Genomic DNA, 15,051 nt, shown 5'->3' with positions numbered 1-15,051 from the left:
GGCATGAGGCGCTGTCAAAGTACAAGCAATTAAAGAGAGTAATGAGATTGCTGAGGCACACACCTCACTGGGAGGGAGGGAGGAGTGGCTCGTGTCTTCAGCTGAACAGCAATTGCACCCAGGCTTTGCCCTGCATGTGGCTTTTCCTTTTCCCCATTTCATGTTCTATTTGCTTTAATGATATGGTGATATCAAATAACTAGTCTGGGAAGTCGGGGGAGGGTAGTGATTTATCCCCTAATCTCCAACAGGCTCAATATATTCAGTGCCTTGTGTCTAGTGTCCTTATAGTCAGGGCCTTCTTAAGCCCTTAAAACTGCTACAGATCATAGTATATTGTTGTTACACATGTTTATTGTCTCTGTTAAGCTCTTGCCAGGTCTGTGTAATTGTTTGGGATCTACGGCCTTTTAAAACAACTTTACTCCTCATCATATGCCATAAACCAAATTAGATCTAACTATTTGCTGAGTTAGCGGTACTTCATGATCACACCTACAGCAACATATTAGTATTGAGAGAATTCACAAGTAACCCTACAATAATGATTCAGTGTGAACAATATTCACAAGTAACCCCACAAAACAAACCACTATGCACAGCCCAACCCTTGTGAGTAGCTTTGCATTAACAGAGTGGTGTGTATGCACCAGGAGAAAACAACTTCCATCAAGTTTCCAACATTCTCTTATTTGGAAACCAAAGGAAGTTTAAAAAACAGTTTCCACTTGAATGAGAAATGCCCGGGTGGGCTCCTTTTTGGATATGAGCCTCTACATTTTGTAGCTGTCACTCTGTGTTTAGATACAGCTATTGCCATTCACCAGTCTTGAGACTGATAAAACTCCACGTGAGAAACTGAGGGTTGGGTGTGTCACTGATGCGCATTCTCACACATCCTGTACCCTTGGTATTGCACTTGTGATCTGAGTCATGGCTCTGCTAGGCAGGCTGTAGATAGCATTGGACCACTGTAGTCTTAGTAGCTTGCATTTACTTTCTGAGAGTGTTGCTTTCATGGCATTTTGGAGAGGAGGCTCAGGTGCTGGATTCTCAGATTTCTGTGGTCAGACTCAGGCTCTGCATTTTCAGATTCTACTGCTAAGTGAGCTGGGATTTCACAGAGAAATCCAAAAGCAACAGGACGTCTAGAGGCTCCGGGGAGACAAATAAAACCAAAGTAACATGCTTTAAAGTGTAAAGTGGTGGCATTAGGAGCCATTTAAACACAAAATTACAAATCTCAGCCGATGGCCTGCAGTGTTATTGCCAGTCAAAATCCGAAGACTCAGAAGGTATGTCTGCATTGCAATAAAACACCCGTGGCTGGCCCATATCAGCTGATTTGGGCTTGCAGGGCTCAGGCTGTTGGCTATAAAATTGCAGTGTAGATGTTTGGGCTGCAGCCCAGGGGGCTGGGACCCTCCCCACTCTCCGCAGGGTACCAGAGCCCAGGCTCCAGCCTAAGCCCAAACATCTACATTCCCATTTATAGCCCCGCAGCCTGAGCAAGCTGACGTTCCAGCCATGGATGTTTTATTGCAGTATAGATGTCGGCCCCCATTTGAACTTCCATAAGGCACCTACGCAGTGTAGAGGAAGACAGGTAGTAAAGTTACTAAGGATGACAGTCAATGCTTTTCTTCCATTGTCTGTGTGAATTTTAGAGACACTCGCTAGAACTAGGCCCACAGACAGCAGGTGTCTGCATAACTCCTCAACGTAGCTCTGCCAATGCACTGCAGTCCTGAGCTGTGATAGCTCCTAGTATTCCAACCCTGGGGACACCACACTGCTCTGCCAAAGCATCTCAGTCCTGACCTGTAACATCCTCAGACATTCTTCCCCTGAGGTCACTGTTCAGCTGTGCACCTCAGTGTGACCAGCAGCACCCTCACTTCAATCTCAGGGTCAAAGAGCTGTGTCTATGCACCCTCACTCAGATCTGCAGCACCTCTGATGTTCCAGTCCTGCCAGCTCTTCACTTTGATGAGTACTACATTCACATTTGCATTCAGTAAAATAAACAACACATCTCAATGACCACACAGGGAAGGGGAGGGTCCCTAGAGACTCTGCCTTCTCCATCAGTGCAGGGATCTCACCTGATCTGACTCCTTGTCGGGTTGATATCTGTTATAGTCGGGTTTCTCTCATACTTGAATGTGATGTTATCATTGATGCAAGACTTGTTCTCAAACTGGACGCAGAGTCGCACTGCCATAGTGAACTCCACGGCCGGCATGGTGCATGTGATGGTGGTAGCAGTTCGACTGGAAAGAGAAAGACATAGCCAGCTGCAGAGCACAACAGCTGAACAAAGAGTGCATGACATGAGGCAGCAGAGACATATTCCCACAGCCCCAATGTTGGAGGTGAGGTGAACAGCCTCAGGTTTGGCATTCGGGTGCAGCAAGCAGCACAAAGCCATGTAGCTTCTCCACACCTCCAACAATGGCTCTGTCTTTTGAGAGTGCCTTTAACAGTGGAAATACTTTGCACTCTAGATGCTTTCCACTGGAGGATCTCAAAGCACCAACCAACAACAATGGATCTTGTCTCATAATTCCCGTTCCCATGGGAGAAGTACTATCATCAGCATTTCGCCGGTGAGGAAACTGAGGCACAGAGAGATTAAGGCCAAAGATCTAAAAACTGGCAGCTGATTTGGGATGTCTCCTCTTTTGGCAACCTGACATGAGACACCTTGGCACTCCCAAGTGGGCACCCCAAAACAGAGGTACCCGACATTGTTACTTTTTACAGCATCAAATAGTGTGCCTTGCAGTACAATAAATAGCATAAGGTCCTTGCCCTGAGAAGCTTAAATTGAAATGACAAGATGCGACACAAAGACAAGAAAATGGTGGGGTGGGGATGGCAAAGGACAGATAGTGGACACTGTAACAAGATACATGATTACTCAACAAGGGTGCATGAAAAGAATGGCTAAATTTATTTCATTCTATACGGAATTTGTTTAAAATAAGTACATTTAAAATTATTGGCCGCTTAAAATTTTTTTTTAGCCTAGGCAGCTTGACCAACGCCCCATCGCAAGTATCTGACAGAGCTGGAACTAGAAGCAGGACCACCTAACTCCTAGGGCTGTGTGTATAACCACAAGACTACATAGGACCCAGAGTACTTTACCAACTGTACGTATCACCTCTGCTACTGCTGGAATGCAGCCACTGCACCTCAGTAATAACTATGACTCTTAACTTCCTGCATTTGTCCTAAAGGAGAAACTCACTAGCTCCTTAAGTCAAGTGGCCACATGACAACTCAATGTTACCACACTGGCAAAGCACAAGGCTGCTCATGACAATTAGGATGGAGGAGGTGGCAGCTCAGTGGATAAATTTGGATGCTACTTTTAGGAAGGTGTCATTGGCTCCTTGGCTGTAAGCCATCATGCCAACTGGCAGCAGTGCTCAATGGACTCCCTCTAAATGCTAACTCTCTTATCAATTGCTGTAACAATATGATCCTTCCTACTAGCTGAGGCTCTCAGATTCCTGCTCACTGGTGCACCTAGAGCAAGTCCTGAGTACTAGTCCAATAAAACAGTAACACAGGTCATCTGCAGACAGCACTTACGTGAGGTCTGTGCACTGTTTAGTGCTATTGACCAGGACGCGGAGATCAGATCCTACGCTGAGATTACTCCCTCTGATGGTTACCTTGGTCCCTCCGGCTTTAGGGCCAGCCCCTGGAGCAATGGACTGCACCTCAGGGAGCTAGAAAAAGAAAGGGGAAAGAAAGGTGAGATTTTTCAGCAGTTTCCTAACCCCAATAACCCCAAAATGTGGTAATCTGGACACAAGTTCCATTTTAGAGTCAGATGTTGCCAGTGCTGTAACACCACCAGAGAGAGAAATCTATCTGGCTCATTTTCCAAACAAAGGGAGAGACCAAATAACACAGGCTACTTACACCTATCTGAATTGAAGAGCGGAGCCACCCTCCAGGCCTCCAATCTACAGATATACCTAAGTCCTAATCTAAAAACCACACATAGGCCCAAACCAGAACCCTGAATTCAAATCCCCTTGAACCTTGGGACTATGTGGATCCAGATCTGAATGTAATGGCGTGTGTCCAATCAATAAGGAAAACATCTCCCTTGGTCCAACTCCCACCTGAGTGGGAGGCTACCTGTAAAGCCATGTTGTATGGCGGTTTTGTGAGCTAGGCCTGCATCCATCCGGGTCTGGATAATCAAACATCAAATTCATTTCCCTGAGGCAGGATTGAAAGCCAGATCTTCAGCTCCTAGCAGGGACGCTACTGTATTGGTTTGCCCCTCAGTGTTTCCCTGTGCCTTCCTCTCTCCCCACTGGAAGCTACTGAAATTACCAAGTGCATTATTTATATTTGCAGTTCCTTGGAAATTTTACTGAGATTCAAGGTTCAAGGCTTTGGTGCCCAATAAAATTCTGAGAACCCAGTGGATGCCATGTGGCTCCCAAATAAAGTTCCAAAGGCAAGTTCACTGGGTAGCTTCCCTGCCCTGGCATGAACAGTACATATGGCATGAAAAATAAGTTTTAAATCCTTTTACAGAGCATTCTGTGGCTCCCTGTAAAAGAGCTACAACATCCTTGAGGAACCAGATGTGCAGGGTTGCAGAGCATATACGATACTGTGGAGACCTCAGCCCTACTACAGTTGTTGTATATTGCTGAGAAAAATACATGCAAGTTGATAGCCACAAATATTGTTAAACCGCTTACTGTCCCATGGTAGAAATGTCTTTTTCTGTCAATTCCAGCCATACTGTCCTGCTATATTACAAGTTCTTCTTGACCTTGTCACACACTGGGATGGATTGTATTCCTCTATGGCCATTTCCCCTGGGGTTTCTGATTGCCTTCCATTTCTACAGTATTTATTTTGTTAATTTAAATGGATCAAAGCCTTTAGGCAGCTGACCCATGCATGGGGCCCCTCCCTCATATATTAAAATATATAATACAAAATATAAAGGATTATTTGTGCCCACCAAGACCCTCAGCTCTCAGCCCAATCCCACCCCACTAGCTGGGGTCTGTCACTTGCAGCTTGATCACCAGCTGGTAGCATTGTTACTTTCCATAGTAACTCTTGAAAGTTCAACTCTACTCACAGAGACCTGGCTGGAATGCCCTGGCACAATCGAAGGGCCAAATTTATCTCTGGTGCAATGGAGTTACAGTAGAGATGGATTCCCCCTCTTTTATGCGTTCCTGAGTATGACTTTGAAACCCCCAGAACAGAACAATACCTGTGGAAGCCATTTTAGCTTCTTACAAAGGATTTTCTTGGAGTCAGACATTGTCAGGTAGATCACTAGCAGTTCTGGCATTCAGATCTCACCTAGGCCAGTTTTACATGGTGAGATCTGTTTTACACACCATATTCACCCTAGCATATGTGAGAGCAAAACTGACAAAGAGGAATCAAATCACTCAGCTCTGCAATGCAGCTACCTCTGGGGTGGGACATGGTTGCTGTTTCAGTCATAATACCCTGCACCTTGTAGGACATTATTTAACCCAATCTTTTCTTTATATATATTCCGGTACTGACCCCCCGATTTCAGTCTCCATATATTTTGTTCCATTTCCTAGTCCAGGCTGAGGGAAGCAGCCGATGATGAGACAGCCTCCTTCCTGTGAGAGGAACAGAAAAATGGCTCCTCCTGTTTTCTCTGCCTAGCGGTGTGGCCATAGACACAAGGCTGGTCAGTGGCTAGAAATGTACAGCTCTCATGAATGCATGGTTCCAGCTCAAGGCGCTGGCAGTTGATTTTCTTTCTTTCGTTGGTGTTGCTTTTTCAGATGTTTCCCAAGATGTCTTCCCCCCCACACCAAAAACAATTAAAAAAAAAAAGAGCACATCTGCCTCCAATCCTTATTCTCTTTCACCTCTGTGTCACCAACACAGCTGATGTGCTGTGAGGTCTAATTTTCTGGATTACAACAGACACATCCTGGAGATTCATGATTCTCTAGAAATCTCAAACTCTGCAGGAAAAGCAACTGGATCTTACCAGCATTTGAAGCCTGCACTACCTTTATGATATGACTCTAAGCCAGCTAGCTTTGCCCTTGTGGGACATTTTGGATGTGACAAATCTAACACCTACCGGAACCTGAACCTACTGACGCTAGGATCCCAGTGAACTTCCACTGAGCTGGAGGGGAACCAAAATCAACTTGCTGGAAGTAATGACAGGTGACATCTTATTTCAGGCCTCTAGAAGCTGGGACAATTATATAAAATTTCAGATTTAAATAGATGACATCATGAAATTTACTGTTTTAAAAATCCTATGACTGTGAAATTGACCAAAATGGACCATGAAATTGGTGAGTCCTTAGTTATGTGCCCTCACAGGCAAGTACTTAGGCCCAGATTTTTAAAGGTTAGTTGCGTGCAGGTGTAGTTGTCAGCTAACCTGTGTGATGTATAGCAGGTGTTTTTCAAGACAATCAAAACCACAGCACAAACCCAAAGAATTATAGTAAAGTAGCATGTACTTGGTATACGAATCAGTCCAGTGGACTTGTCCTAAACTGCATTGGGCTACTCACTAATGGGTTTGACCTGAGACTTGGTGTCATAAACAGATAGTTAAGGGTTAATAGAACAGGAGTACTTCATGTCTCTTTTGACTGTAAAAGGTTAACAAGTTCAGTGAGCCTGGCTGTCACCTGACCAGAGGACCAATCAGGGGACAGGATACTTTCAAATCTTGAGGGAGGGAAGTTTTTGTGTGTGCTGTTAGAATTTGGTTGTTGTTCTCTCTGGGTTCTGAGAGTGACCAGACGTGCAACCAGGTTTCTCTCCAATCTCCCTGATACAGGTTCTTATAGATTCAAAATAGTAAGTACTAGGTAGATAAAGCGAGTTAGGCTTATGTTTGTTTTCTTTATTTGCAAATGTGTATTTGGCTGGGAGGAGTTCAAATGTGTATTTTGCTGAAAGGATTTTAATTTGTACTTGTATACTTAAGCTGGGAGGGTATTCCCAGTGTCTATAGCTGAAAGACCCTGTAACATATTCCATTTTAAATTTACAAAGATAATTTTTACTGTTTTTTCTTTCTTTAATTAAAAGCTTTTCTTGTTTAAAAACCCGATTGTTTTTTTATTCTGGTGAGACCCCAGAGGACTGGGTCTGGATCCGCCAGGGAATTGGTGGGGAGAAAGGAGGGAAGGGGGAGAGAAAGGTTAATTTTCTCTCTGTGTTAGGATTATCTTCTCTCTCAGGAAGAGTCTGGGAGGGGGAGAGAGAAGAAGGGGGGAAGGTGAATTTTCCTCTCTGTTTAAAGATTCAAGGAGTTTGAATCACAGTGATCTTCCAGGGTAACCCAGGGAGGGGAAGCCTGGGAGAGGCAACGGTGAGGGAAAGGGTTTACTTTCCTTGTGTTAAGATCCAGAGGGTCTGGGTCTTGGGGGTCCCCGGGCAAGGTTTTGGGGGGACCAGAGTGTACCAGGCAGTGGAATTCCTGGTTGGCGGCAGCGCTACAAGTACTAAGCTGGTAATTAAGCTTAGAGGAATTCATGCTGGTACCCCATCTTGTGGACGCTAAGGTTCAGAGTGGGGAATTAAACCATGACACTTGGTCATAAAGGTAAGAGAAGCACTGGTCTCTTTCAGACCACTAGAGAAGGATGAGCATCTCCATGGGCTACTGTACAATGTTAACCAAAAGAGGTCTTGAGAAACACCAATCCTGCTCTTGCCGTCCCACGGAGTCCTGCCCCCCCCCCAGTAGGGGGGCTGCGTAGGGCACCAAAATGGCTAGGGACGGCCCTGGATAGCATATGATATTACCACCTTTACTTCTGTGCTTCTGTGTGCACAGCTGGGCCCTCAGTCAGCAGCTGCCACTCTCCAGGCACCCAGCTCTGCAGGCAGCACCGCAGAAGTAAAGATGCCATGGTATGGTTTTGCTACCCTTACTTCTGAACTGCTGCTGGCAGGGCGCTGCCTTCAGAGCTGGGCACCTGGCCAGTAGCCACTGCTCTCCAGTCGGTCGCCCAGCTCTGAAGGCAGAGAAGAAGTAAGAAGTAGGGCAATACTGTGATCCCCTAAAATAACCTTGTGACCCTCCTGTAACTCCCTTTTTGGTCTGGACCGCCAAGCTGAGAAACGCTGATCTCTCCGTGAAATCTGTATAGTTTAGGTTAAAAGCACACAAAAGACCAGATTTCATAGTCCATGATGCATTTTTCATGGCTGTGAATTTGGTAGGGCCCTACACATAGCAAATCACTAAGCTGAGATTAGAACCCAGGTCTTGTTACCCAACACATGTTAGGCTTAGTATTAATGTAAGGGTTGGGAAGTTAGCTTAACTGAATGTATTACATTCTCAAACAATTCTGTTCACCAGTGTCAAATATCCTGTAACTCCTCGCATTAGCGGAAGAAGGCTTAGGCTTAAGTAGATGGAGAAAATGTCAGGATCAGGACATATGGGTGTTTTGCCATAGCAACAGGTAAAGAGTTACTCTCCTAGGCCAGTACTGGAATGTCACTAGATATATTGTTCTATCCTGGTAAAAACCTAGGCATCTTCATGCTCCTTGGTACCTGGAATGCATGTGTTCAGAACAGAGATAAGGGAAACACTATGGTATCAGCAAAACAAGATAGAAAGCTGGTTAAATCTAATTTCAGATGACACACGCAGTACCTTTTATTTGTAAACAGAATAAGTAAAAAAAAGCTTGCCTTAGGGATACAACTTTGGGAGCACACTATCTTTGTAAGGTGAAAGTAACAAAGCTGCGAGAGTCAGCTTCCCAGAGATTGGTATCGTACTGAACCTTTTTCCTGTACTGCATTATTATTGGTTTTTAGCAATAAACGACACTGACATTGGTTATTTGGTCTCTTGAATATATTTCATAAATGAACCAAAGGGTGGTCAAGTAATTGAATATACAATTATCAACAGTCTAATTCAAAACACACATCCACACTGCCTCAACAAGAGACCCTGATGCAAAACTGCTGCAGTTCTTACTTTCAGTCTTGGATTTATTTGACATGTGTTCATTTAAATAACGGGGAGAACCCATTTAAATTGTGCTGTAGGGGCTATCTGATGCTTTTTGGCATGGATCTTGTTTTCTAAATCCTTTGTGGGGCACATTGTTTTTTCCAGAAGGGAATACATAATGAGTCCTGTGCATAAAGTGCTGTGCAATCTGACCTATGTGTATAAATCTGAAATTCACAGCAGGAAGTACAGCAAGGGCTATGGTGACAGTAACAAAATGGAAACCAGGAAGAAGCTGAGGAAGAGAACTGGGAGATCCTATGCTCCCCAAAACTATCTACTTTGTACTGTACAGATACTGTGGGGCTGCTGTTGAAAGCAAGGAGGAAAGAATATGGACAGAGAATGACGGGAATGTTGGCAAACTTCTTCAGACATGTACCTCTCTCTTGGCTGGAAATGGTGATGTGAGGGCTAACATTCAGAGTGGAAAGAAGCAGAAGCCATTTTTTGGCATTTTGTTTTGACACAGGTGTCATAAACAGATAGCTAAGGGTTAACGTCTCTTTCACCTGGAAAGGAATAATCTGAACCACCTGATCAGAGGACCAATCAGGAAACAGGATTTTTTTCAACTCTGGGTGGAGGGAATTATGTGTCTGAGTTCTTTGTCTTCTGCCTGAATCTCTCTCAGCTAGAGAAGGATTTTTTCTATTTCCTGCTTTCTAATCTTCTGTTTCCAAGTTGTGAGTACAAAGTAGGTTTTTCTTTTGTATTTACATGTTTATAGTTGCTGGAGTGCTTTGAATTGTATTCTTTTTGAATAAGGCTGTTTATTCAATGTTCTTTTAAGCAATTAACCCTGTATTTGTCACCTTAATACAGAGAGACCATTTGTATGTATTTTTCTTTCTTTTTCTATAAAGCTTTCTTTTAAGACCTGTTGGAGTTTTTCTTTAGTGGGGAACTTCAGGGAATTGGGTCTGCAGCTCACCAGGGAATTGGTGGGAGGAAGAAGTCAGGGGGAGGTCTGTGTGTGTTAGATTTACTAGCCTGATTTTGCATTCCCTCTGGGTGAAGAGGAAAGTGCTTTTGTTTCCTGGACTGGAATTACAGAGGGTGGACTCCCTCTGCTTAGATTCACGGAGGTTGCTTCTGTGTATCTCTCCAGGAGCACCTGGAGGGGGGAAGGGAAGTTTTATTTCCCTTTGTTGTAAGACTCAAGGGTTTGGGTCTTGGGGTCCCCAGGGAAGGGTTTCGGGGGGACCAGAGTGCCCCAAAACACTCTAATTTTTTGGGTGGTGGCAGCAGTACCAGGTCCAAGCTGGTAACTAAGCTTGGAGGTTTTTCATGCTAACCCCCATATTTTGGACGCTAAGGTCCAAGTCTGGGACTAGGTTATGACAACAGGTAGCTAAAGTCAGCCAAACTGAGGCTCATAAAGTGAATAGCTGAAAGCTTCGCTGATGGCTCCTGACTCCATGAGCTAGATTCTTCCCTCATGTAAGCCAGTGGAGCATCAGAGCTTCACCAGAGATGAATTTGGGCTCAATGAGATGGTGGCAACTTACCACATAGGAGTATCGCTCCTTTGATTTCCCTTCCCTGCTCACGTTAACTGTCACTACATCGGAAAATATAAAGGGAGCTTCTCCAGTCTGGCATACAATCCTGCAGAAGAGAGAGATGGAAAAAGAGAGGAGGTCAGAACAGCACAAGACCAGAGCTAAGTAAGACTGAGCTTTTCCTTGCATCCGCCCTCATTGCATTATACATAGCTCCAGTGGGCCTAGTAATGGTGGCAGTGCTAGCACAGACCAGCCACCTGCATTTTTACTACCACATTGTCTACAGGTGCTTTGAGACAGGTAAGGCAACAATGGCAAAGAATGGCTGCATGCTGTTTACGCTGCAGCTGCCACTGCGCTGCCCCCACAATAGCTCTGCAGAGGGATATTTCAAGGAAAAGCTCAGTGGAGACACAGCCAAAGGTTCAACAAACGATACTGGTCTCACAGATATATGTGGTCTTGTACAGGGATCCCTAGAAGACACTGTTATTTAGCCAGTACCTGCTCTCGCTTTCAGCTGCATAGCAGAGCGTGGGCTGAGCTTCATACTAGTATTGTCTAGCTATTCCAGCATGAGGGGCAAAATCTAATTCTTTGTCAAGCAGGCATGGAGCTGTTGGTGCCAGGAGACTCTGCTTCAGAGCATGGGCCTTCTGGACTGTCTGACCTTGGTTCATAGTCTAATATAACCATCTCTGGGAAACTGGCTGGGGGAAGGGGAGTTTTAAGGCTTTCGTGGAGGTTCTCACTCCCAAGGAGGCTGGAGACAATCACCTCAGCTTTCCTCTCAAGCCTGTCTGGAAGTGATAATGGGGAAGGCTAGAAAATAATGTAGTGAGACAGTACTGATGTGACGCGTAATGAAGGTGAAAGGTTTGACAGCTCGGAGAAGGAAAGTTCTACATTCAGTCTCTGAACAGGTTCTCCACAGGCAGCAGCTGTGCACACATCCCCCACACGGTCCCACCAAGGGGCCTCAGCCCTTCTCTGGGAGTCTCCTTGGCCCATTCAATCTTTGGTGGAGACTACTAAGGAGTGGCCAGTTAGTGCCTATTGTACGGGTGGGGTTGTGTGTCATCTAGACACCGGGAAGCAAAACTGAGACCCCCACCAAACTTGTCTCATTAGGTTGAAAAGCAGCTCAATGCTGGTAACTATCAGTCCCCAGTGGGTGCATGCATGCATAACTGAATGGGTCACTATCAACATGACCCATTTCCCCATCCATTTCCCCATCACAGGGGCGGGGGGGGAATTGGTTAACTGAAAAAGGGAAAAAATAAACAATCCTTAAGCACAGTCTCCTGCTTTTCAGTGGCTCAGCCTGAGTTACTTACGCCTCAGAGACCATGTATCTGTCCCAGAGTGGTGCACATCTCACACTCCCTATCTTGACAGCATTAACAACATCACTGAACCTACGGCCCAGGTTCCTTCCTCTTATTGTGAGCAGAGTTCCTCCTTCCAAGGGCCCGCTCAGGGGCTCAATCTGCCAAGGAGACAAAGGAAAAGGGGAATGGGTTAAAACAGAACTGCAGAAAAATCTTTTTGATTTGATTCCCAAGTAATGTCTAGTTCCTCTGTGTGTGTATATATGCGTGTGTGTACACGCCGTTTAATCTGATTCTGTCCTGCCTTTCACGCTCCAGCTTCACATGCATAGGCCACCTCCTTGGCGTGCTCTTCCTGCAGGAGCTTTGTCAACAAAAAGGCCTTACAATTCTGGGTGACTCTGGTTTCCTCTGTGGGCACAGAGATCACTGCATCTGCCATTGAAAATACAGCCACCTCTGGAGAGAAACACTGCAACTCTGCACAACAATTTAGGAGACAGAGTGGAGCAGCAGAATCTTCTGAGACCGTTAGTTCTTTGGGGCAAGGACCATCTCTTCATTATATGTGTGGATATGCCTAGCACAATGGGGTTCTGATCTTTGAACGGAGGCCTCTAGGCTCAACAAATAAACAAACAAATAAATAATGAGTTGAACATTTGCCAGGACACAAGTACTCCTCCCCTAATATCGTGCTGGGGTACTGATCCCTTGAATGAGTCAGAGAGCAGGCTGCCTCCTACTGAATTACTTTGTTACTTTGTCGCATCTGAATATTACACCCTGCTTAGTTGGGATGGCACCATTGCAAACAGCGTAAATGCTGCAGGCTGTCATGCCATTTTACTGCATATCCATGGGAGATTTGCTTTGTTACTGTCTGTTTTGCAATGGGCCACTTGGCTGTTTGATTTCGTTATTCATCTGGTCCAGTTAAATATGCTGTCTTTAGAAAAGGCCCTTTACATTTAACAAGCCTATCAACAAATAAAGCCAGCAAAAGCTGCCTAGTAACATCAGCCTTTCTCAGAGCGTATCTGGAGAGGTTGCAGCTTGCCACTCACTGTAACTGCTGCCAACACAACATGACGTAAGCCAGGGGGTGGAAGGTCAAGAACGGAGGCTCCTTCTTCCGCCAAGCTGGTTACAGCTGATAATGTTCCACTACTGTGCTTGGTGCCCCTTCCCTATACAGTTGTTCTCCTTCTCTTGAGGACGACTCTCTAAACACTACTGCAAAGCTGGCATGTTTCTGTGATGGAGGATTTAGATTCAATGCCCAGTGTCTGCTAAGGAAATAGCATCACAATCCTGTGACATCCTGAAACCTGAATTCTTGTGGTTTGCTTCCATTATTTTTTTGGCAAGGAGCTGATAATATTTTATATGCAGGCGGGGGGAGGCTCATCAGAGAACATTCCCTTCCCACTGTTGGCCATGCGATAGTGACAAGAAGGAATTGGCTACGGGAAACACAAAATACATACACACAATGTTACAGCACTCAGCCTGTGAGTGGATAGCTGTATGCTCATCCCTGCTTTGGTGGATTCATTAGCTGGTTTCCACAGGATCTTTGCTCTCCAGATTTTTGCCCATTCCCATGAAGTTGATCATGGTGTTTCCCGAATACACACTCTTCTCTGGGACTCTGCATCTGGAGTGGAAGCTCGTGGCTAGTCCCCTATCTCTAATCAAAACGCAGGATTCCAGGACATCTCAGGACAGTGGGAAAGTTGGGATCCAGATCTAGACTTTGGACCATCTCTAAAACACACTGACATAAAGTTCACTCAGACACTGTGAACCTCACTATAGCTCCAGGGCATGTCTGGATGGAGTTTTGGGTACAGGTTATTATTTTATCTGTACCCACTCTAATGTCTCTTCCTAGCTAATGAATCTTCTGATTGATTCTGAAAAATCACTCAGCATGAATCCATTTGATTTTCCCATCTCCTCAAACAACACATGGCCTTGGAGAGTCTGACAAGCTCTGTTTTTCCCACTAGAGTGAATCCGATTGGATCCTATCGTACCTAGATATCATCTGCAGTGAGTCTGGAGTTTTCAGGTGAATGGGTAGCATAACAAATTGGTGAACAGAATGGTGCCAGTCTTTAGCTTGTCTTGCACCAAGGATAAAAGAGGATTTCTCAGTTGTTCTGACTGAATGACTGGTAGTAGATGCTACACCTGTGACCCTCTCCTTGGTTTTGAAACTCAAGGCTGTGTTGTTCGTTATATTATATGGAGTGATGCTCACCAACAGAATGCGCTCTCCGCTGCATTCAAGTCTTACCTTCCTAATCTCCGGAGCAGGACAAATGACTGGGATCTGTGGGGATTCAGTGTTTAGTCTGCAAATGGAGCTGCTCTCACTCCAGATGCATCGGTGCCCCATGTCCTCTCTCCCCAGGCACTGAGAACAGTCTGTGCTTCCAGTGGCACAGTTATAGACCTCCACTAAACCACAAGAGACAAAAGAGAGTGTGAGTTCCCAAGCCTGGGTCTTTCATGACTGTGCTTAGCTTTATACAATCAAACCACACCAAACCAAATATCTATATTAAGCCATATAGCATATGAAATCCAACAGGCAAGGAGGACGGTTTGCACATAGAGCAAGCTGAAGGGGTCTTGGCTGCGATCCTAAGGATTTCCCAGCAGTACTGGGCACTCATTCCCACTACAATATGATTTAGCATTAAAAAAACAACCCTTTTGTCAGTTTATATTACATTTTTCTAATTCTCAGTATCCACATGGGAAGCAGCTCAGCACAGCTGACTCCATCCTGCTGCAAAGCAATCATATTGCTTCCATTTTCTGGGACAAAAATCTAATAGCTACAATGCTCTGTACAATGTTTACATTCCCCTTCCTTCCCTTTAGCAGCTATGAGCTCTCTTGACTCACTGCTCCCATTAGGTCTGTTTGTCCCTGCTTCCTAATGATTTTCCTACAGTGCTTTCACCTCTTTATTACCTGATGCCTGGGTTACATAACCTTCTCAACCCTCAGGCCCTTAGTTGTTGAAATGTGGGTATCCTAGTTAGACATGTTCAGGAAACATTATTTTCACTTCCCCATTCCCTCAAATCCAAACGTTTGCAGGAATGTGTAAAACACAGAAATAATCATA

General features: G+C 44.9%; 1 protein-coding gene across 1 annotated transcript in view; it reads right to left on the bottom strand.

Annotated features, from left to right (window-relative positions):
* PLXND1 (plexin D1) overlaps nt 1–15,051 on the bottom strand; it is a 130,218-nt gene that overhangs the window by 50,028 nt on the left and 65,139 nt on the right. Inside the window, exons 12-16 of the mRNA XM_030569990.1 lie at nt 14,209–14,372; nt 11,910–12,061; nt 10,573–10,672; nt 3,604–3,743; nt 2,106–2,273 (exon numbers count right to left, since the gene is read on the bottom strand). Coding sequence (XP_030425850.1) covers nt 2,106–2,273; nt 3,604–3,743; nt 10,573–10,672; nt 11,910–12,061; nt 14,209–14,372 — 724 coding nt within the window. The remainder of the gene's footprint in view (nt 1–2,105; nt 2,274–3,603; nt 3,744–10,572; nt 10,673–11,909; nt 12,062–14,208; nt 14,373–15,051) is intronic.

This window comes from Gopherus evgoodei, chromosome 7 (genome assembly GCF_007399415.2).
Source record: "Gopherus evgoodei ecotype Sinaloan lineage chromosome 7, rGopEvg1_v1.p, whole genome shotgun sequence".
NCBI classification, from domain to species: domain Eukaryota; kingdom Metazoa; phylum Chordata; order Testudines; family Testudinidae; genus Gopherus; species Gopherus evgoodei.
The sequence above is the reverse complement of the archived record's forward strand: the minus strand, read 5'-3'. Positions and strand labels throughout refer to the sequence as shown.